Below are 24,558 nucleotides of genomic sequence, written 5' to 3' on the forward strand. Positions count from 1 at the left end.
TAGAGAAAGGGTCTGACAAGTGCCCAAAGCTGAGGGAAAGGAGCCATAGTCAAAAGTAGAAGCCAAGTGGGCATGTAAACCAGTGGCCAATAAGTGAGAGTCCTCCAGAAGCCCCATTTCAACGAATTGAGGCAAAAACGGGAAGCTGAAGACCAGAATGGAGATTTCAAGAGAGCAGTCTGCACAAGATCAAGAAGAGTATCAGCAAGATGATTATTTGATAAGTCTTCCTGTTCTGTGTCTTCCCCCTCCCAATATATTGCTGTAGTCATAGACTGTGGACATAGACATCATCCCTCCCCTTTAAAATGCTTCCCCAGAGGTGGTATGCTTGGTGGCATGACAACATATTGTCCATTCCTGAAGCTTATACCCTACTACTCCATTAGGTACTAATGGCAGTCCTGTCTCCTCTTTGAGTCTAGGATATTTTGAATGTTTTAATCTTCCTGCCTATCTACAACTAATAATGGTGGGTGAAGATTTGCAGTGGAGTGGCGCAGTGGATAGAGCACCGGCCCTGGAGTCAGGAGTACCTGAGTTAAAATCTGGCCTCAGACACTTAACACTTACTAGCTGTGTGACCCTGGGCAAGTCACTTAACCCCAATTGCCTCACTAAAAAAAAAAAAAAAAAAAAAAAAAAAGATTCGCAGTGGTGTAGTTTAGTGTTAAGATGAGATTTTTAAAACAAAGAATGGTGAAAAAAGGTATATGTGAAATGGAATGAAAAATAATTTATTAAGTGCTTACTGTGTATCAGGCACTATGCTACATTTTGGGAATACAAATAAAAAGTAGGTTAGATGGTGCCTGCCCTCAAGGAGCTTACATCCTATTAGGGGAAGACAATACATAGAAGGTAGAAAGTTTGAAGGGGGTGAGGCATATGGGAGAATATGCACCTGCATGCGTGACTGAAAGATGGCTGAGAATTGGTGCAATGGGCCTGAAACCAAGCAAATGAAGATGTGAGCTCACCAGTAAGAACCTGGGACCCAGAGGCAGGAGTGCAGTTGGGATAGGAGGTAGGATAAGGAATGTAAGGGGGACTAATCCTAGCTGGTAGGCGATAGGATATACCATTGGAGTGATAGGGAAAAGGCTTGCTGCCCTGTCCCCGTTTCCAAGAATGTCTTTGGTGTTGAGATTAGGGAAAAATAGCCATATGTGCTCAAAGGTTTCCTAAAGGCGAAACAGTAACCATCCCGGATTGTGTATCACTTTGTCCACTAATAAGGGTACATTGCAAACCAAACTGAATTGGCTTCAGCTCTTCCAAGTAGTTATCATTTAGGGGAAATGTAGCACATAGGATTATGTATCTGGAGCTAGGAAGAAATTCAGAGACCATCTGGTACAACCTCTCATTTTGCAGGTAAGGAAGCTGAGAACCTGGTTTACTACCCCGGTAGTAAACATGAGAGGTAGAATTTGAACCAGGGTCCTCTGACTTTTAGTGTCAATTCTTTTTCCACATTACCATACTGGTAAGGAGTGAGCACCAAAAAAACTGAGGGCAAAAGCCAAAAGTTCATCCAACAGGGCATACTTGATGGAGTTGAAAGCAGGGAGGTTTCTTACCCTGGGGTCTTTGAACTTGGTGGATTTTTTAAAATTCTATAATTATTTCAATATAATTGTTTCCTTTGTAATCCCATGTATTTTATTTTACATATTCAAAAGCATGATTCTGAGAAGAGGTCCATAGACGTCCCCAAACTGCCAGGGGTCCATGACACAGAAAAGAACCCCTGGACTAGAAGTACAGAATGAGGCATTTCCACAAAAGGCCAATATATGGATTTCTTCTTGTTGTTTGACTGTACTTACTGATTGTAAGAGAGAGGTTTGGTTTGGTTTTGAATTATCAGGGAGAATGGAAAGAAATGGAGATGCATAGTTGATAGTGATGTCATGAGATAGAATTTATATAATGCTTTTAGGTTCACAAAGCACTTTACAAATGTTAACTCATTTGATCCTTATATCAAATCTGTGAGGTAAATGCTATTATTACTCTCATTTTACAAATGAGGAAACAAAGGCAGAGAATGGTTAAATGACTTGGCTAGATGTCACACAGCTGGTAAGTGTCTAAGGATAGGATTTGAACTCATTTCTTCATAACTCCAGGAGCAGCATTCCATCCACAATAACAATGAAGCATTTTTTAAAAGACAAAGGAGAAAACAGAAGGAGCTTCAGAGGGGAAAAACAAACACAGTCGTTTTAGAACCAATATACTGAATGCATGGTGTATGTATATTTTTTAATTTTTGTTTTTTGCAGGGTAATGAGGGTTAAGTGACTTGCCCAGGGTCACATAGCTAGTAAGTCTCAAGTGTCTGAGGTTGGATTTGAACTTAGGTAGGTACTCCTGAATCCAGGGCTGGTGCTTTACCCACTGTGCCGTCTAGCTGCCCCATGCATGGTATATTTTAAAGAAAAAAAGACCAAATCGAACTGGGTGGAAATCTGCAGTTTCATGTACAAAAAACATTTTCTATTCTCCTTTGTATGTGGAAATACTTATGTTTGTTGGTATTTATCAAATTCAGAATATGCAAAAAAAAATAAAAGGGTGTATTATGGGTGGAGAAGTAGACAAAGTCACTATAAAAAAAAATCCACAATAGGAAGTAGGGTTGTTCGTTGATCCTGATGGCAGGGAGAATAGTAGTCAAGATAAGTTTTCAAATTTCAATTTATATATTTTCCCAACCCACTGGAATGGCATTGGATGTGCTATTGGGAAATGACAGCTACTCTGGAAAATTCATAGTGTAAATAAACCTCCTCAAGATGGTGGTTCCACACATAAAAGAAACATAGTGCCAACTGTTTGTATTAACAGGAAAATAAAGAATCTCAGGGTTTATATTGGCATTTAAAATAAAAAAGAAAATCATATCAAATGAAAGAAAAATTATTGAGCTTAAATTAGAAATCAATAAAATAGGAAATAAAAGACTTGAAATGCTAAATAAATCAAGAATTGTTTTTAAAAGACTATAAAATTATAATTAGTAATTAACTTTTTTTTTAAAAAGTTCCACAAAAGTCCTACTTGAATGCCTCAATCATGACATTGAAGTGACCTCTGACATGGCATGGATTTGCCTCTACTAATGCTGCTTTGGTAACAGCCCCTATATCTTGATGTTGTACTTGTGTTAACTTTGTATTTGTGTTCATCTGTTAACTCTAATTTTTTTAATCCAGGCATTTTATTTAGTAAATCATTTTTACTATAGACCTTTACTTTCAGTTTTGTTTTTCATTTGGGAAAAGGGGAAACAGTGGGAAGGATAGATTATCAATGCTTGTGTAAATAAATTTATTTTTTAAAGTAAACAAACCTTAGTTTGGCTAAAGGAATGTGTATTTCCTACCAGAAAAAAAAGTCTTTAAATAAACTAAGAGTTCTCTAGTAAGGAAAAACTTAAATTACTTTTCAAAATTAACTTAATAATTTATGAAAGCAAATAGTTCTTAAGTTCCAAAAAATGCATGTTCCTTGTTTTTGCCATTGTTATTCATAGATATATTTATAAGTATATCTATAGATAAAAATCATAGTTCTTCAACATTGCTAGTTTATAAGCTTTTTTTATTTTTTTATTTTTATCATATTTCTGACAGTTGAATCTCTCATACTTAATGTTCTGTTGCTTCTTGAAAAACTGTGAATTTCAATTTAAGATATGGATAGGAAATACTTAGAAAAGGAAGTCATGATTACAAATAGCCACCTGACTTAATCAAGAATAGGTCATGCCAGACTTACCTTATTTCCTTTTTTAACAAGGTTACTAAACTAATATCATGAAAATGCTGTAGATATAATTTACCTAGATCTTAACAAACTGTATCATACAGTTCTTATGGATAAAGTTATGTGGGCTACATAATAATACAGTTACGTGGATTCAGAATGAGTCAATGGCTAGACTCAGTGAATAATTGTCCCAGGGACCTGGGCTTGGTCCTTAACATCCTTGTTTCTGGATTGAGTCGCCAAGAAAATCTGGCACCATGCCAGCTACCTAGTGTCAGTATTCTCTCTACCTATATGAGTACTCACTAAGCAGCACTTCAGGTTATACTTGGATAAATGGCATGCTTAATCAAATTTGCAGTTGACACAAATCTAGGAAGGATAGGTACTTTACTGTGAGATAGGACCCAAGAAGATCTTGGCAGAGTCTTAGAACTTTGGGCTGAAACAAAGATGAAATCCATGGAGTCTTTAAATTTAGTTGTTAGAAGGGACTTGGCACAGAGGGGTTAAGGGACTAGCCCAGCATTACACAGCTAGTAGTTATCTGAGGCAGGATTAGGCCCCAGGTCTTCCTGATTCCAAGTCCAACTATCCACTGCACTATGTGGCCTCTTCAGTATTGAACAAGGATATATGTGGTCTTACACTTAAGTTTTAAAAAATTAATTTCAAAACTTAAAGGTAGAAGAAGACAGCAATCTATCTGAAAAAGATCTGGGGCTTTAAACTTTTGTGACTGGGAGCTTCAGTGCGAGTCAGTAGTAATGTGGCAGCCAGAGGAGCTCATGAAGTCTTAGGAGGCTACGTTAACAAAGGCACAGCTTCCAGGAATAAGAAGGCAGTAAGCCCCCTCAAATACTTTGCTCTAGTCAGACCACATCTGGAGTACTATATTCGGTTGTGGGGGCTATGGTTTAAGAAGATTATCGAGGGCAGCTAGATGGCTTTACAGAGAAAGGTTGGAAAGCCAAATTTGGATTGAGAGGACAATTGGAGGCCTAGAAATATGGGGGAGAAAATTGTAATGGAGGGAATTGTAGATGACAATTTGACCTGTTTGTTCCCTCAAAAAGTACAGGTACATTATCCAAAGTCTTAACAGAAAGTCATCCCCAGGTCAGGTCAGCCAGTAGTTGAGGGAGAGAACTTGCTTGGTCTCTTTCATACAGGTAGAACCTGTGCTATATGTCAGCCCCTAGATTCTGCCTAGTGACCTTACAGATCAAAATGGGACCTTGGTCCCATAAATTGGCTAGGCTATTCTTTATGCCCAAGAGCCAACAAGGGGACCAGGAAACTGTACCTTCTATCCCCTGCTGGGAGCAAGTCTGACCCAGATGTTCTTCCTAGTTCGTCAGCAATTTCCACTTAATGAAATATTGTGCTAAAATCCTGCGATGTGTGAGCAAATCTGCCACCATGGTGTCTGTCCTTCATTCTCTTGTCTACTTGAACCAGAGGGAAATATTTTAATCTCTCCTTCCTTCAGAAGAGTACTGAGGTTGAAATCTCAAGCTCTATACAACTTGTAGCACCCCTGTTTAGGTATGTCCAGTCACTTCTCTCTTTCCAGCTCTGGATTTCCCTTTCCATACCAATTCAAAACCAACAAATCCATCCTGGGATGATAAATCCAGCTCTAAGTTTCTCATTCATTCCTCTTTCCATGAGAATAGCTACTACTAAAAATGCTCATACATATAGTAGTTTAAAGTATACGAAGTACTTTTCTCATAATACTTCTGTCAAAGTAGATAGTGAAATAGTAGTGGCTGCTATTTTACAGGTATGGACACTGGAGATCAGAGAGGTGGCATGATTTGACCAAAGTCACACAACAGGGGCAGCTAGGTGGCTCAGTGGATAGAGCACCGGCCCTGGATTCAGGAAGACCTGAGTTCAAATCCGGCCTCAGACCCTTGACACTTACTAGCTGTGTGACCCTGGGCAAGTCACTTAACCCCAATTGCCTCACCAAAAACAAAACAAAACAAAACAAAAACAAAAACAAAACAAAGTCACACAACAAATAGGTGCCAGAATCAATATCTCTGAATCCAGGCCTTCCTGATTCCATGCCCATTGGTCTTTCTACCCCATAATTATCCCATAATTAGAAAGAGGCCTGCACCTGTATTTCTCACTATACACCTTGTAACCTAGGTTTTCCTATTAATCCAGGAGAGAATAACTCTTAATCACCTGGCATGTGCCTCTGAGCTCCATGATTTAAACTATTCTCTCCCAGTCATTCAACAGCATGGGTATTTATATAGGTAACATGATGCAAGTCTAAAGAACTCTGCATACAAGGTCAAGAAATCTTGTTTATAGTCGTGGCCCTTCCACTATATATGAATAGTGAGGGATAGTGAAAACTCAAGGATAACTGTAGGGTTTCGAACTTGAGAAACTGGAAGGATAGTAGTGCCCTCACAGGAAGAAGCAAGGGGCCCTCAATACAAGCAAGGTGCTGTGTAGGAAACACATTTCCTATCTTTCAGCTCTCTTACACTGGCTCTCTGCCTCCAACTCTGAAACCTTAATGGAATAGGCCATCTCGTTCACTAAGGACTTCTTAGCTTGTGGTGGCATTGGTGCTGCTCCTCAAGACCAGAGTGTCTCCCAGCAAGAGTCAAACTATTACAAGTTCAGCATGCAAGTAAGTAAATTGCTGCTGATAATCATATTAAGGCATAAGGAATTGTATAGTCCCAACTCCAAGGGCACAAGGGGTGTTTTCCTTCTGGCAGGGTAATAGAGCAGATATTTCCTCAACTAGGCCCTTCACTTTGTCTTTAAGGATAAGCATCAACAGCTGTTTTGGGGAGGAGTGGACAAGCACACACAGTTTGTAAGGATATCTTGCTGGTAATCTTGCCTCTAGTGGTGCCACTACACTCTGCTTTGTCTACTCATTGTAATCTGCTTAGCAGCAGATATTGGGAAATAAGGCACCGAGAAAGAATTCAAAAGCTTGAGAAAAAAAGCCTTGTCTGATGGAATTCATGGTCTGTGTCAAGGCTTCAGTGCAGGGTAATATTATCCACAGAGAAGCCTCCTTTGGAATCTATGATACAGCAAAAGGTATCCTCCCAGATCTTAAGAATACTTATGTTGTGATCAGTTTGATGACTGGACAAACAGCCACTGCTTTAGCAGGTGTGATACTCATCCCAGATGTAGCAAGGCAGTGAATGATGATGCAGTCTGTGTACAAAGGAGGTGATATGTACACTGGGACAATTGACTATAGGAGGAAGATTGCCAAAGATGAGGGTTTCAAAGCTTTCTTCAAGGGTTCCTGGTCTAATGTTCTTAGAGGAATCAATGGAGCCTTCATGCTTGTCCTATATGATGAATTGAAGAAAGTTATGTAACTAAAAATAGAAACAGTGAATATAGATCGTGCAGAATACTTAACTGTACTTAGCATTCTAGACCACTGACCTTCAGTAAATTCCAGTTTTGTTTTCCAGGCCAGTTCATGTTTGTAGAGGACTTGTTTATTGTGTGTGATCCATTATGCACATGATGAAACTGATGATTCAGTTAGTTGGGGAAAAGAACAATTACTGTGAGTGTAAAGAGGTAGATCAACTTAGATCATCTAGTTTAAATGCTATTTTTATAGGGCCATAAGTTTGTATTTAAGTATTTTAAGTTATCTCTCTCACTTATACTTAAACTATATATATATATATATATATATATATATGTATATATACTATTTTTCACATTGAATATTTGGCAGTTATGATGATCTGTGTCTGGCATTCTGATGTAAAACAATAAATGCACAGAACATTTTTAAAAATAAAGGAAGGGGATTGAGAAAAAGATAAAAATTTTTGCACTACCAATCTAGGTAGCTAGAATACTGGACTTTGGGTCAGGAAGGCTGCTTAATCCTGCCTCAGACCTGTAATGGCTATGTGACCCTGGACAAGTCACTTAACCGCTTTTAGACTCAGTTTCCTCATCTGTAAAGTAGGAAGTAATAATAGCACTTACTTCACAAGGTTATTATATGGACCAAATGAGATAATATATGTAAAGCACTTTGCAAACCTGAAATCATTATATAAATGCTCTTAATCTTATTATCAAATTGTTGTTGTTTGGGTTATATGAAATAATGCATATGAATTGTTTTGTAATGTAGTTATTATTCTATTACATCCAAGTTATATTAAGTTATTATAACATCTAAGTTATTACTTTATTACAACTTTTTTCCTAGCCTCCCAGCAAAGGCTTGAAACTGCACCCAGTGGAGAAGTAGGATAGTTGTGGTACTATTTCAGGAGGTACCTTTTTTGCTAGCCCTGAACTTTAATGATACCAGACACAGAACTGCTAGAAGATTCTTTTGTCTTGCTTTGTTAGAAAAGGTGTAGTGGGCTGGGGAGAGTGGATGGAGATCTGGACCTGTGAGTTCATTATGGTGGGGCCTCCGGATGTGTAGAATTCCTTCTCCTGATGCAGCTCAGCATCTTGTCTATTACTTATAGACCTAGAGTTGTCCAGGACATTGAGGTTAAATGATGAAGAATGGTCACACATCCAGTATGTGTGAGAGGCAAGACTTGAGCCCAGGCTTCCTGACGCCAAGGCTGTCCCTCTTTCCACCACAATCCACACTCTCTCCTTTTCTAAATAAACTCTTAAAATCCAGTTTTAGCAAATTTAGTAACATTCCCAAGACTTATACAACATCAGTTTCTCACTGTCTGCAGCGCTTGGTGATTTGGGCTGATCTTGAGTTATCCAGCCACGAGTTTGGCAGAACACACTTGAGAACTACCCCAGTCCCTCTAGTGACTAAAACTGAGGTTTTAAACATAAGGAGTGTTGAGGTTGGGAGGAAGAAGTAGAGGCTCTCCAGGGTTCTTGGACTGGGCCTGCAATCCTGGAGAAGTTCCTGGCGCTTGGCCAGAACCACACTGGAACAGTTGTTTAACTCCCTGTGCTGGATCTGCAAGACCAGTACAGTGCTATCAGACTGACCTCATGACAGACACATTCCTAGATTATAAGGTCTATGAAGACAGCTAACAATGCCTCCTACATACTGAACACAAAAAAATGTTTGGTGAATGAATGAATAAATGTGAATGAAAGGATACTATGCCTGTTCCTCCTTGCCCCATTTGGCAAAGCAATCCTCCCCCTGGTCAGGTCACTGCTCAGCTTAGAGAGGGAGGTGATTGGCTGTGTTTTCCTAGGGCTTTGTGACCCGTTGAAAGGGTTACTCCAGCCCTTCTGAACCTCCCCCATCCCTGACCTACACACACTCCCCTAATGCAACCCCAGAATAACCTGGATGTAACCCAAGGGGTTGGGGGTGGTGGCTACATAAAATTTCCAAACATTATTTCAGCCCAAACTGTGTCTGAGCAGGAAGACAAGCAGCCCAGTGACAATGGGGCCTGGTCTCACATCAGAAGCTGGAAACTTTTTGGCAGATTCAACAGATTGAGTGTGTGCTGTACAGGGGTCTCACTTCTCTGAACAAGCAGCAGTGGTTCCAGCCTTCCTACCTGGTAGGACGAGATCTGTAGAACAAGACCTGTATAGGGAATTCAGAAGTGGGGAAGGAAGGTCGTAGGCCACCTCTAGAGGCCGAGCTGTGGAAAAAAAACTGGCAGCTGTCCTGAGACAGAGAGGGGGAAAATGGAGACTGACCATAGGCTTTCACTTGATCAGGCTCACCATCCCCCAGGCTCTTAGATTTGTGCTCCATGATACTGCATAAGAACTAAAGCTGCATGGAGCTCTGGCTTCACACATGAGAGCTTATTGGTTCCGGATGGGGAATCACTCTGGTGTCTGATAACTGTTTACCCTAACATGCTAAGAAGGAATGCTGCCTGACAATCATGGTTCGATGAAGGCAGCCAAGAGTCAGAAATCATGTGCCCTTCATAGAACTATCATAGGAAAGCTGGGGAGTATGGTATAGAGAATTTCTGGTTAATTTGAGAAGAATGTGGGACATCTTAACTGTCTTCAAGTAGATGGAGATGTGGGGGGCAGCTAGGTGGCGCAGTGGATAGAGCACCGGCAGTACCTGAGTTCAAATCTGGCCTCAGACACTTAACACTTACTAGCTGTGTGATCCTGGGCAAGTCACTTAACCCCAATTGCCTCACTAAAACAAAAACAAACAAACAAAAAAGTAGATGGAGATGTATTCTGTGAAGGTTGAAGAACACCTATTCTCCTTTTCTACAGAAAAGAGAATAAAGGAAATGGATTAAACTTGTAGCTGGAGGGCTTGGGTAGGGCATCCTTGACCCTGAGGATTATTAAACAACAGAATGACTGACTAAAGTTTCTGTGAGATCCTCTTAGAGCTTCATGAATCAGGAATCTAAATCTCCTTCTTCCTTAGAACTTAAAGGAAGGGACCAAGACTGTTAGAATGTCCTGTTCTCCAATTCTTTACTTAGAGAATAGAATGGCCAGCAGCCCATTTCTTCGCCGCCCCCCCCCCCCCCCGCCCCCCAGTTTGGCTGCCCCAGACAAGGTTTGAACGTTGTGCCTCCTGGGTGTTACTGTCCACAGGAAGCTTTTGGACATTCATTATAATATCTATGAGTTGATTTATCACAAAATAAATATCTGCTGCTGTAAAGCAAAGCTTTTTAAACTGTGGGGCCAGACCCCATATGGAGTCATGTAGCTGAATGTGGGGGCAATAGTAAAAGGCTGTGTATACTATTTTATATACCTATATACCTGACATTGCATAAAAATGTCTCAGTTGAAAAAGGATTGCAAGTGGAAAAAATTTAAGAAACCCAGCTTTAGAGCATGTAATTAATTCCCTGGCATTAAAAATATGTGCAGCTATAAAAACATATTTTAAAGTATCCTTCATTGTACCCATACACACAAGTTCCAGTTGGCCTGCCTTACCTACCTTCCTACTCCTTGTCCAGGCTCTCTCAGGGTTAAACTTTTTCTTTACCAATAGATATCAATGAATCACCTTTACAAAGAGGGCCCCAAGGGGCAGCTAGGTGGCGCAGTGGATAGAGCACCGGCCCTGGAATCAGGAGTTCCTGAGTTCAAATCCGGCCTCAGACACTTGACACTTACTAGCTGTGTGACCCTGGGCAAGTCACTTAACCCCAATTGCCTCACTAAAAAAACAAAACAAAGAAAGTCCCAGAACAGGGAGTGACCTGACAAGGTCATCTAGAACATTACAGACCAAATATTTTCCCCTCTCCTATTCACTCTATGCCTGTTCTTAGGAACCATGGATCTATTAAACAGCATTTTATCCTATAGTCCAGTTCCCTTTCTATATAATAGTAACAGTACAATGGCCATCTGTTTGTGACAGTCATCATATGCCATAAGATGATTATAGAAAAACAGCACCCACAACCATAGGCACCCTTGGTATTACTGCTGATGAATAAAAGCCAACTCCCATGGAAAATTTAATTCCTCCAAACTCTGTAGCCTGCTTCCAGAGTATCCACCGTTTGTCAGAGGTTAGGTAGCTACTGCCAATGATCAGAGAGGCAGAGGCGGCTACCCTGTAATGGCACTAACCATTGCTTAATCTCTCCCACCACAAGTTATTCTTGTCTTAATACAGCTATGAGGATGTCTGTCCAGACTAAGGTGGGCTGGGGGAGAGGGAAGGCAGTACATTCCAGATGAGAAAAGCCCTGGGAAATGCAATCATGAGTCATCCCTAGCCCAGAAGACCCTCAAATTGCTCCTAAAGGGAGCTACCCAAAGTAAGAATATGTTCAGTAAGAGCCCTTGAGGCTCAAATCCTGGAACCAAACATTTTGGGGTTACCTGAGAAACAATTGATCATTGGAGTTTTGGGGATCAAAAATGCCTACCCACATCCAACATGCTGAACTTCCACCATTCTCAAACCCACCCCTCCCCCCAAACTCTTGGAACTGTATCAAAATTAGGACATTCATATAACAGGTGTGGCAACAGAAAGTCTGTTTTAAGGAACAGAGCTCCATCTGCTGGTCACAGCACAGTTGTCTTCAGAGCAAAGGTTTCCCGGGAGCCCAGGAAAGAACAAAGGGGGGAAGGACAATTATGGCATTCCCATCCTTGCCAGGCCAGATCATGAAGGAAAGTTGGACTCTCCATTATTCTCCCTATGAAAGACCCCTAGAACTCTGGGATGATTTCTTCCCAATCCCAGTGAATAAAGAAGACCAAGCTGTAGCCCTAGGAAGTACAGAGCCTTACTACCTAAGTATCCCATGGGCTGCTTCTGAGGCAGTAATCCTAGCATTAGCTGATGTCCCTAGGAAACACCACTCCAGTAATACAACAGTGATGGTGAGCCCTGAAAGGCATAAGTTCTTTTAACTGTATTTGTTCAGGCACCCCATTCCCACCCAAGATAGAATTATTTAGGATCCCAGGCTTAGGCCTTCCCATCTGGCTTCAACCTTGAAGGTCCTTGCTTACCTGGGGTTGAGCCCTTCATCATATGTGGCTGCTCTGAGAACCCTGCCATCAAGAGCTTTACTTGTGTCCTGAAAAAAAACAAACTAGTGACTTTTATTAGGTAAAAGGGAAACAGGTCAAATTCCCTCAGTTCCCCACCACACCCCACTGAACATCCCAACATCTGCCACTGCAGTGAGAACAACAGCTAGGGCCTCATATGGATACTTACCATACCACTCCTGAGCAGCTGACTCTAAAAGAGGGCATTTGGACCTGAATTAATCTAATCCAATCTTGGAGAACCCCTGAAAAGTTACCCTCAAGCTGGAGGGACCTTGAAGTTCAGTTTTGTTTAGTGGATAAGCTGTGATCCATTTCTGTCTAGAACCGATGCCTCTCCTTTGCCATATACCAGACTCTCCAGGTGGCACAGGAACTGTCAGCCTCTAGATGTTCCAGGAAGGACTACCTTGTAAACAAAGTCAGTCTTGAACCCCTCATTTGCTCATGCCTGCTCTCCCTAACTACCTTGTATTTAGTTATATAAGTACGTGTTGTCACCCCCCAACAGAATGCAAGCAAGCTCCTTAAGAGCAGAAATTGTTTCATTTTTTTGTTTTTGTAATCCTAGCTCCTAGCACAATGGCACTTAGTCATTCCTTATATATAGCAATAGAGCAACCACTAGAATAACCTTGCCCTGAGGGATCTAGATTAGAAATATCTTCAGCTCTGTTGTTTACCACATTGCATAAACCCATACACATTCTGTGATATCTCAGCCATTGGTGGTCTGACCATTTACCATAATGGCTTTTGCCATATTGTTATCTCAAGCAGTTCTAGGTATTTCAGTATTACAGACCTCTGGGGACAAGGGAAGATAGTCAGATTTTCCATCCTTCCAAAGGTAATCCCACCTCCGTGAAGCCTTCCCATCAATCTCTCCCCTTCTTAGCACTGGCTTTGATACTTATTGGGCACTTTGTTCTGTATCATGTTGTTTTTCTCAAGGATGAGGCTGCAAACTACTTGAAGGCAGGGGTTTCTCTTGAGTATCAGATTGCATATAGCACAGTACCAGGCACATGGTAGGCACTTAACAAATCCTTGATGAATTCATTTACCCAGCTTGTCTCCCCAGAATATTTTGCAGATGCTGCCTAGGGTCAAAACCACCTTTTTCCTTTCAATTTCTCAGGAGATTAATACAACTCTTTTCTTTGGCTAAGGCATAAACAAGGTCCGGTGGAATTCTCTAGACACTGACCTAGTCTCCTCTCTGTCTCCTTATAGCTGGGGTATGGCCGTCAATGTGTATTCCACATCTGTGACCAGTGAGAACCTGAGTCGCCATGACATGCTTGCTTGGGTCAATGACTCTCTGCATCTCAACTACACCAAGATAGAACAGCTATGTTCAGGTAAGATAATGGCAGTGCAGGAATCTGAGCTAGATGTAGAGAGGAAGGAGGGAGCAGGAATCCTGAGTATAAAATAACTTGAGAATTGGAGAAAAAAGGGGTATGGAGTTATGGTAGGGGTGGAATGAAGCCACAGAAGCCTGAATTAATTCACCAGATTTGTTCATAGATCTTCAATGAGTAAACAGGGGGCTTAATTGAGGGAAGATAGAGAAGGGACAGGGAAGATGCAGGAGGAAAGGAGAGAAGGGGAGCAAAGGGAAGATCCAGAAGAGTAGGAAGAACAGAGAGGCGGATGAAAATGGTACCAACAGTCTCTGTCAGCACCAACTTGGCCCCCAAACCTTGGGCTCAAAAGGCATGGATCTGGGGGGGTCTAGAGGAGGAAAGAGTGGGGGAAGGACAGGAGCTCAGGCAAAGAATGTCAATCCACAGGGGCTGCTTACTGCCAGTTCATGGATATGCTCTTCCCTGGATGTGTGCACTTGAGGAAGGTGAAGTTCCAGGCCAAGCTAGAGCATGAATATATCCACAACTTCAAGGTGCTGCAAGCTGCCTTCAAGAAGATGGGTGTTGACAAAGTAGGTGCCTGGGCTCAGGAGACCCTGAGGAGCTGGCTGGCCCTGGGGAAGAAGACGGTCCAACAGCCACCACCACAGCAGGGGCTGAGGGAGCCATTTGGGTCCTTCTGCAACCTGCTCTGGCCCTCCCCTCTCCCTCCCTCCCTCCCTCCCTTCCTTCCCAACCCGGCTCTAAGGGAAGAGAATCTGGCCTTGGAGGCTCTTTTACATACTGTCTTGAGATGCTCAAACGCCCCAGCCCACTGCACCCCTACCTACAAACTCCTTCCTCCTACCTGAGCTCAGCATGTCCTTGCAACTCAGACTCTCATACTATAGTCTGGTTCATTCCTTGGTAGCCCAAGGAAACTCAGATCCTCATCCTAACCCTAACACCTTTGTTCCCCTAGTGTGTTGATCTTTCTTCAGCCTGACCTTCTGCCCCCATTACTGAGGCGGGGCCACATGAGATTTTTGCGGGGTGAATCAGGGATAACTCTCTCCAGTCTGTGGAGAAAGGACTTCTCTCTCTCTCTCTCTCTCTCTCTCTCTCTCTCTCTCTCTCTCTCTCTCTCACTCACACACACACACACACACACACACACACACACACACACACACACACCTCTTTACCTCAGCCCTGCATCTTTCAGCCCATCTAAACTGCTGTGGTACTGGAAGGGCAGGAGGTCAATGGGATGGGGACTGGAGTAGAGGCTTGGGCAGAGTGGAGGGAAAAAAACAGATAACGGAAGTGTTGCATGTTGGTCCCTGGGAGGCGGTCCTGATGCAAAGGCATTGTCTCTGAGAGGAAGAGGCCTGGAGTGACACACGGTGAGCACTCTCTGCTTATTTGGTCTGTTTCAGATAATTCCTGTAGAGAAATTAGTGAAAGGAAAATTTCAAGATAATTTTGAGTTTATTCAGTGGTTTAAGAAATTCTTTGACGCGAACTATGACGGAAAGGATTACAACCCCCTACTGGCACGACAGGGCCAGGATGTGGCGCCACCTCCTAACCCAGGTGATCAGATCTTCAACAAACCCAAGAAACCCATTGGCACTGCAGGTAACGTGCCCCAGCTGGGGGAGGGAACATGGGGGGCCAAGCCTAGAGTGCCTGTGGAGCCGGCCCCATGCCCACCAGCCTGGAGGAGACTGTTATCACGGAGTTCAGATGTTGTGGGAGAGATCCAACAGTAGGGTGGTGATGAAGGGGCAGAAAGGGGTGGGTGTTGGGAAACTAGCTGCTCACCTGGAAGGTGGCAGGCAGCTCAAGGTAGGAAACATGAGGCATTTCTTCCTACTGCCTGAGCTTGATCCGTGGACCCAAGAGGGTAGAGGTGACAGCTGGTCCTCTGCCCAAGTCTACCCAGCCAGCTGAGCTAGAAATCCTGGCTTCTTTTGCACCAGGTGGCTCATGGCACCATTGTTACAAAGGCCAGTCCAACCAACCTGCATGGCTGTGGGTTCTCTCCCTTTCCCTGTCCTTTGGGGTCCAGGCCCTTGGATACATTCTATCTTCACTCATCCCCAAAGCCCATAGCCCTGAATACTTAATCAGAGCAGCAGCTAGAAATGAGAAATTGAATGAGCTACTAGTGGAGAAGGAAGAGAAACAGGAGAACTGAGAGAGATGGGAATGGAAAAAGAGCAGGGACTCCCATCAGATGGAGTCCACATCTGACTCCGTCATAGCAGAGTCATCTCTTCTGCTTGCGCTGCCTCCCCTCCCCCCCACCCGCTTGCTTTGCACAGCAGCAGCAGCCAAATCCACCTGGGGAGCAGCAATAGAAAGGAAGCTATAGGCACAGGCTGGTCAGGATAGAATAGTGGGGAAAGACTGTGGGCACCTCACTTTGACAAGACCAGTCTAACGGTGGCACACAGCAGAAGGGAACTCAGCTCTTATGCAGAGAGAGCAATTACCATGTGCAAAACACTGTAGGAAAGGAAACAAAGTCAGTCCTGGGAAGAGGAAGAGGATGGGGGCAGTCCATAAAGAAGGGACAAGAAGAGGGATGGGCCCAGTTTCTTCTGGCAGTCCCACCTCCCTGGGTTAGAGAGGAGAGCACTTGGGAGTCTCCCCAGCTGGGAAAGCCCAGTGACTCTCCTGATCAGGAACTGGCCAGGCAGCAAGATGGATTTTGAATTAGTTAAGGCAAGAACTAGGGACAAGACTTTGCTCACCTAGAGCCCTACTTCCTGGGTCTGGCTGCTCCTCCCTGAGCTCCAGCTGTTGGTAGGGGAGGACCTGGCTCTTCTCGGTCCTCTCTTCTCCCCACTCTCCTCCCTCCCCACCCTTCACTCTCAGGCCAGCTCTTTTCCCTGCCCCATTCATTCCCTTCTCTTGTTCCCTTAAGTCCTCAAAGAGGTCTCCCTGGCTGTCATAAAATCACACATAGCTAAGAGTTTGGGGCTCAGATCCCTCTGCCTGACTCCCCAGTCAGGCAGGGGAGGGGAAAAATGACTGCCTCTTGCATGGGCCGCCCGTACCCTTGCAGCTGCTACATGGGGCCACCTTATGTCGAGCTGAGTCACTGGGCACAACTGGCCTGTTCTGATCCTTCTTTCTGGGCAGTTCCCCAGAGGACGTCACCCACAGGCCCCAAAAATATGCAGACTCCTGGCCGGCTGAGCAACGTGGCACCACCCTGTATCCTTCGAAAGAATCCTCCCTCAACACGCAATGGTGGTCATGAGGCTGATGCCCAGATCCTTGAACTCAACCAGCAGGTCAGTATGGATACTGGCAGGGACAGCATATGCTGTGTTGCTCAGGGTACCACTGCCCCCAAGGCTTAGTCCTTCATAACATCCATGATCCTTAGAAGGCTGCCCAGGATCATGGTAGAGGAAGAAAGCATGGCCTAAGAAGGGGGTGAGCTCCAGATGTGTGAGGGTCATTCTCTCTCTGAGCAGCTACTGGACTTGAAACTGACAGTGGATGGGCTGGAGAAAGAACGTGACTTCTACTTTAGCAAACTTCGGGACATTGAGCTCATCTGCCAGGAACACGAAAGTGATAACAGCCCCGTCATCTCTGGCATCATTGGCATCCTCTATGCCACAGAGGTCAGCTCTTTTGCTCTGTCTTTACCCCAAGGCCTGCCCAAGGGACTCCAACTTTGACCCCTATAGTAGTTCTTACCTACCCCAAAGACCCAGCCCTTGAGATGCACTCCTCCCTTGTCTCTTTCACCACCTGCTCTACCTCTACCTGACTACTTTCTTTTCTAAACCCCTCCCTACTTAGGAAGGATTTGCTCCCCCTGAAGATGATGAAATTGAAGAGCATCAACCAGAAGACCAGGATGAGTACTGAGGAGAGCACAGCCTATGCCAGCCCTGGTTGATTGCACGGCTTTCCCCGTGCTTCCCCCCAACCCAACACATTATATCCCCCCTTCCCTCATAGCCAGTCGGCCAGGTGCTTTGTGTCAGTGCCGCAGCATTGGGGAGCCCCAGAGAGCAGGGGTGGGTGGGGGACAGGTGAGCAGGCACGGGGCCCTGCACATAATATGGCACTGGCCAAAGTGGGCAGGACCCCATGCTCACTCCTCACCTCTATTTATTTCCGTTGTCTCTTTGCTGTGTTGGTCAACACTTTCTAGGGTGGTACTACCTGCCCATCCACTCCACCTTCCCTGCTTCCCCCAACAGCCCACAGCTGTATATTTGACAGACAAATTCATTGGTATATTTTTACTTACTGGATTTTCCTTGCACTTTACCTGTTCTTTTCCCAGGGCTATAAAGGCCAGGGGCTCCGGGGCATCGAGCCTGGCTTGGCTCCCCTTCTCCATTGTCAGGGGGCCAGGTTAGGGCTCACAGATCCTTATTTATTTTGTCATTTGACTTCCCAGTGGCTGAAGGGCAGGTCCAGGGTGGGGGATGGGGGAGTACAGGATGGGTTTGCAGACTGGCAAGGGCTTGGGGGGCTAGGGAGGAGGGGAGCACCTAAGGGGTGGAATTATTCCCACCTGACACTGGGCCCCACTCTCAATCTTCTGCTCCCGGCACTGTAGCCTGGCACTGCCCCTGTGTCCCTTCCCCCACCCCCAGCCTCCCATTCCTGCAGCTTAGTTCATACCACACGGACTCTGCCTGGATCCTGCTGTATGTCTGCCCTCCCATCATTCCCTCCCTCTCCCTTGTCCATTTGGGCCTCCCAGCCTGCATCTGTGTTCACTTTTATTTAAAATAAACTTGTGTGGTAAAAGTTGGTGCCATGTCTTCCTCCACTGAGCCATGGGCTGGGTTTCCTTCACCCCCCTGAAGCAATACTGTCACTATCAGCACCCAGAAATTACAGTTTATCCTTGACTTCCAAATTTCAGCTCTGATCTGGATCTTAACACCACCATTTAACAGAAATGTCTGGGCAGAATGAGGGGATAAAAAAGAGCCCAAATCAAGCCACAAAACAAAAGCAGGTGGAAACCTCTAGCAAGGTTATTGTGAGGAAGTACCTTCTACCACATCCTGGTAACTGCTATTACTGGGAGATGTTTGTGTGTCTCACAGATGGGGGGCCCAGATGTGCCTCTGAGATGGATGAAAGGATAATGAAAGGAAGGTGGCCATGGTTCAGGCTAGGCAAAACTAGGGATGAGACTATTTGAAAAGAATCAAAATCCAGTCACAAAATAAAAGCAAGAGCAAACCAGATGGCCTAGGCATTATTATTGAGTTATCATCTAAACATTTTGGAGAGCAATCTGGAATTATGCCCAAAGAGTTATTAAAAACTCTTTACCCAGCAATACCACTATTAGGTGTTTCCCGAGATAATTAGGGGAAAGGAAAAAGAACCTATATGTTCTAAAGTATTTATAGCAGCTCTCTTTGTGATGGCAAAGAACTGGAAATTACGGGGATGCCCACCAATTGGGAAATGACTGAACAAGTTGAGGTATATGAGTATGATGGAATACCACTGTGCTATAAGCAATGATGAGCTCGATCATAGATCTTAGAAAAACATGAAAAGACTTGCATGAAAGAATGAACAACAAAATGAACAGAAATGAGAGAACATTGTATACAGTTAACAGCAATGGTGTTTTAAGAACAACTTTGAGCAAATAAGTATTATAAATTCCTAAATTAACTACAAAGATGCTATATGCCTGCAAAGAACTGATAGACATACATGCACATACGCACACACACATACATATATACATTTTTGTGTCTAATGGTAGCCATCTATAAGGTGGGATAGGGAGGAGGGGAAAAAATATAAAAAGTGCACAGCAGAGAATAAAAGAAAGTTTAGGAGGAAGCACAGAAAGCAGAAGTAGCTTTGAAAACTATGTAATACATAGTTTTTCAAAAAAAGTAAACAGTCTAGGAGCAGCTAGGTGGTACAGTGGAGAGAGCACCAGCCCTGGATTCAGGAGGACCTGAGTTCAAATCTGGCCTCAGACACTTGACACTAACTAGCTGTGTAACCCTGGGCAAGTCACTTAACCCCAATTGCCTCACCAAAAAAAAAAAATAATAATAATAAAATAAAATTTAAAAAACAAAAAGTAAACAGTCTAAAATGTAAAGTCAAGGTTTTATAGTGAATGTTATGTTGTCTGTGTACATGAAAATGTTGCTTTTTTCTTTATGTATTTTTCAAAAGGAATTTTTAAAAATCAGCTTCTACAACTTCTATAAAAGAAAAGTTATCTCAGCTTTACAGATAAGCTAACTGAGGCTTAGAATGATAAAGTGACTTTAGTTATCTGGACATCAGCTGGAGTTCTCTGCCCAAAGCAAAGCTACGAATAATTTCCTAATGTGCCTTAATTCTACTTCATTCCTCAAAAGGTAGAATAACCTATGAGGAATTTCTTTTGTGGACCTCATTATCATAAACGAGGATGAGTTGCTGAAATGAAATGAATGATGGGAAAACTGGGAGGCAGTGACTACTTCATCTTAGAATTTCTGATAGGCTAGAACATTGGGCAAAATCTAAGATGAAATCTAAAAAGGATAAATATAAAGTTTTATGATAGGGTTCAAAAAATCAACTTAACCTTAGTCTTGGAGAAAAGATGAGAAAATAAATTAACAGTTTCAGAGAAACCTAGGAACACTTGCATGAATGATGCAGAGTGAAATGAAGAGAACCAGAAGAATTATATAGTAACAAGAACATTGTAAAGACAAACAACTTTGAAAGACTTAGAAACTCTGATCAATGCAATAACCAGCCATCATTCCAGAGGACCAATGATGAAGCATGATGCTACCCACATTAAGACAAGTGATAGGGACAGCTAGGTGTCAAAGTGGATAAAGCACCGGCCCTGGAGTCAGGAGTACCTGAGTTCAAATCCGGCCTCAGACACTTAACACTTACTAGCTGTGTGACCCTGGGCAAGTCACTTAACCCCAATTGCCTCACTAAAAAAAAAAAAAAAGACAAGTGATAAATATAAGATACAGAATGAGAATGGTGAATATGGGAATTTGTTTCGCTAGATTCTGTATATTTGTTGTAAGGGTTACCTTGTTTTTTCTCAGGGAGGTGGGGCAGTAAAAGGGAGAAAACAATGCTTTTTTTAAGTTCAAAAGAAAAAAAAAATGCACCTTCCTCCAGGATGCTGGATTTGAAGTTAGAGAAGCTGAGTTAAAATTCCAGCTCTGCTATTTACTACCTGTTTTACCTTGGGCAAGTCATTTAAACTCACTGAGCCTCAGAGTTTCCTCATTTGTAAAATAAAGGAGTTAGACGATGCAAAGGTAGGGATCTGTGAGTGTAAAATATTACATATACTGTCAGATTGTTGATACTTTAGATTCATTAAACTGCTTTTTCTCTTTTTATTCTTTGCTTAATGGGATGAGTTTCTGGATACAAGAGGGGGGAGAAAGGAAATGAAGATGACAAAAAGAAAAGTAATCAAAGTGTTAACTTCACAAGTATAAGATGGGGAAGAGTGGCTAAATAGCAGTTCTGAAAAAGATCTGGTGGTACTACAATTTCAATGAGTTAATAGGGAAACAGTAAGCAAGAAAACTAACATAATTTGGGGTTGCATTAAGAGAGGCACAACATCCAGAAATAGAGAGGTGACAGTCTTGATGTATTCTGCCCTAGTCAGATGTTGGTAATCCTTTTATCTGTACTGGGAGCTGCGTAGAACATTAATAGGCTGGAAAGCTTTCAAAGGAAGGCAACCAAATTGGTGAAGAGCCTCAAGATTATGCCATATGAGAAGTTGTTGAAGGAAAAGTTTAGCATGAAGAAAAAAAAAAGACTTAGAGACAATAAGATAACAGCGTTATCTTACCTTGAAGTATGGACAAGAGGAATTAAACTTCTGCCTGGTCCCCAAGAGAAGAACTAGGAAAAATGGACAAAAGTTGTTAACAGGTAATTTTTAGCCCAATAGAAGAAATTCCCTTATAAAATTAGAAGTCATTTTTGGTGCTCGCTTCGGCAGCACATATACTAAAATTGGAACGATACAGAGAAGATTAGCATGGCCCCTGCGCAAGGATGACACGCAAATTCGTGAAGCGTTCCATATTTAAAAAAAAAAAAAAAAAAAAGAAGTCATTTTTGTTGCTTGACCTTCGATTTCAAAGAGGACTACTGACATCACAGCGTGATGTGTTAATTTGCTCATAAATCGGATTTAAGTGAGGCAGAGTTGCACAAAGTCATCACCTCACTCTCTTTTCCAGAGTTATCAAAGTCCAGTGGCAGAACAAAAGTCAGGATGACAGGTGATGGCCCGGGATGCAGTAGATCAAATAGGCACCTTTGATGTTATATATGCATATATATGTATATACACACAAACACACATATATGTGCAGTGTGTATGTATGCATACATATACATATCATTTTGAATATGTATATGTGTATATACACACACACATATGGTATCTTTTAAGTTTACTGGTGAGTTCTCTGTGCATCCATATCAGCCTTGAATAATTCCTATTCTTCATGAAAAATGTTGCTTTGTGTCATTAGTCATACATTTAAGTTTCCCATCTCTCCTCTTGAAGAATTTTAGTCCATGGAACCATAGCTACTCTTTCTCTGTACTCTTTGAAATCTGCTCTCTCCTAATCTACAGTACAGGCCAGACTACACTTACCCTTCCACATCACAAATTCTAGGAGGAAGTGGTCACTTTCCCCTTAGTTTCCTAACATTTCAACTCCTGTTGGTATCAAATCCAGAACAGAATTTCCCTTTGTTGATTCCTCCACCCTTTGAATGATGAACATATTCTTAGGGCAAAATAACAAATTATTAGTTGGTCTGTTTTGGGTAGAGAGAGAGCTCCAGCAGATATCTAGATAACTAAAGTTATTCATTCTTATTATATCAAGTTTCTATGCCAAGTCCACAAATCTGTTTCTAGAACTTCTCATTTATTTCTGATTTCTGTCTAGATAGTCTGTAGCATACTCCAGTGATTAAATCACTCCTGTTTTTCTTCCACTGATTTTTCCCCAAGAGCCCATGAGCCCTTGCTCCTGGATTTCCTCACCTGAATATTCACCATGGTAATTACCATGCCACAGCCACCCCTGTTGGAATTACTGTTAAAGCTCATGGACTGGCAGAACCACAAAATCTCAGAGATGGAAATGATCTCAATGGCTGTACTTATATTCTCCTCTATAACATATAACAAAGTGGTTACCAGCCTTTGCTTGAAGATATTCTAGGAGAAGAACCTAATACCACGTGAGGCAGTCAATTCAACATACCTTGGCAGGCAGGTGGATTTCTCAGCACTACAGTGCTCAAGCAAAGAAGGTGAGACAACTTGGTGGTGGTGTTAGGGGATTCTTGTTCAGTCCTTTCCAGCTCTGAGCTTCTGTAGTTTATGCAGGGCAGACAGCAAGATGCCCATGCTGGGTAGGCCCTCAGTCTGCCTTCTGGGGCCAAACAGAACAAATCTAACGCCTCTTCCATAGGGCAGTCCTTCTAATACAATAAAAAGCTATCACATATTCCACCAGGTCTTCCCTTCATAAGCTTAAACATCCCCCTTTCCTTCAACTTCCCCTCCATATGAGAGGGACTCAAGATCCTTCACCCTCCAACTGCCCTCCTCTGGACACACTCTAGCTTATCAATAGCCTCCATATATAGGACACATTATAATGACACATTAATCAAGATATAGCCTGACTAGGGTAGAAGACAGAAAGACCACCACTTCCTTACACCTGGAAGCTAGGCCTCTCTTGATGCAGCCTAAGGTCATAGCCTTTTTTTAGCAACCACTTCATGTTGCTGACCCATATTAAGGTGGCAGCACACTAAAATCTCTGGATCTTTTTTTTTTTTCAGATACGCTGCTGTCTAACCATGCCTCCTTCATCTTGTACTGAAGGTGAATTTTTCTACCCAACTGTATGAGTTTCACATTTCTCCTGGTTGGATTTTATCTTATTAGATTCAGCCCAATGCTCTGGCATGTCAAAATATTTTTGGATCCTGACATCCAGTACATTAGTTATCCCTCTCAGCAGAGTATCATCACCAAATCTAATGAAGGTCCCATTTATGTCTTTATAATCAAGTCAATGATAAAAATGTGAAACTGATATAAAAGACAAAATCACAAACAACTTGCTATGAGTCTTTGTCACAGCCAAAGATCACAATAGCTTTTCTGGATGCCCCATTATGTGGTTAACTCAAAGAACTTACAATCTAGGTACTCTTTCCTCTATTGCCACCAACACCCCACAACTATCTTCTCTCTTCCAAATGAGTGACTCCATCTGTAGGATTAGCGAACAAAGGCATAAGGATCTAGAGGTGGATTTACCACTGAAGCCATTTAGCACAACCCCTTCATTTTATAGAGGAGGAACCTGAGGCTGAGGGAGCCTAAGTGAGTTGCAGAGGGGGAATTTGAACTCCAAATCTTCTGACTCCAGAATTCATGGTCCTTCCACTGTACTACAGTGCTTCCAAGGTATGTAAACACATCTCATGTTTCTATAGTACTTTGGAATTTGCAAAATACTTTCCTCAGGACCCTTTAAGGCAACTAACATAAGTATCACTGCCCCTATTTTAGAAATGAGGAAACAGGTTCAGAGAGATGAAGTCAAGGTCTCACTTCTAACATCCGTTGCAGCTGGAACTAAATAAAGCCCAAATCATCTGATTCCCAGTCCAGTGGAGTAACACTATGTGCACCAGAGTCAGACTGGGACAACATGACCCTCAGTGGGTGCAGCTCCAGCCCTCAGATATACTGCCTACCTTCAGGAAAGAGGAAACGTAATTTAAAAAAAAAAAAAAAAGACAGCTAGGTGGTGAAGTGGATAGAACACCAAGCCTGGAGTCAA

At 42.7% G+C, this 24,558-nt stretch overlaps 1 protein-coding gene, 1 non-coding gene and 1 pseudogene across 3 annotated transcripts in view; all 3 read left to right on the forward strand.

Moving 5' to 3' along the window:
• The window catches only part of MAPRE3 (microtubule associated protein RP/EB family member 3), an 85,967-nt gene extending 67,510 nt beyond the window's left edge, over positions 1 to 18,457 (forward strand). The window contains exons 2-7 of one of the 2 annotated variants that reach the window (XM_043984405.1): positions 13,531 to 13,658; positions 14,094 to 14,239; positions 15,086 to 15,287; positions 16,800 to 16,954; positions 17,141 to 17,293; positions 17,475 to 18,456. In XM_043984405.1, the coding sequence (XP_043840340.1) occupies positions 13,538 to 13,658; positions 14,094 to 14,239; positions 15,086 to 15,287; positions 16,800 to 16,954; positions 17,141 to 17,293; positions 17,475 to 17,543 (846 nt within the window). In that variant the 5' untranslated portion in view covers positions 13,531 to 13,537 and the 3' untranslated portion in view covers positions 17,544 to 18,456. Of the gene's footprint in view, positions 1 to 13,530; positions 13,659 to 14,093; positions 14,240 to 15,085; positions 15,288 to 16,799; positions 16,955 to 17,140; positions 17,294 to 17,474 lie in introns of both variants that reach the window. The other variant, XM_043984404.1, reaches the window with a different exon arrangement.
• Positions 6,329 to 7,356, forward strand: LOC122741202 (annotated as a pseudogene).
• Positions 18,458 to 21,650: 3,193 nt separating the features above from the next.
• LOC122744757 lies at positions 21,651 to 21,757 on the forward strand. Its single transcript, XR_006355105.1, has one exon. It is a non-coding gene; the product is annotated as a U6 spliceosomal RNA (small nuclear RNA).
• The last annotated feature ends 2,801 nt before the right edge of the window (positions 21,758 to 24,558 follow it).

This window comes from Dromiciops gliroides, chromosome 2, assembly GCF_019393635.1.
Source record: "Dromiciops gliroides isolate mDroGli1 chromosome 2, mDroGli1.pri, whole genome shotgun sequence".
Lineage (NCBI taxonomy): Eukaryota > Metazoa > Chordata > Mammalia > Microbiotheria > Microbiotheriidae > Dromiciops > Dromiciops gliroides.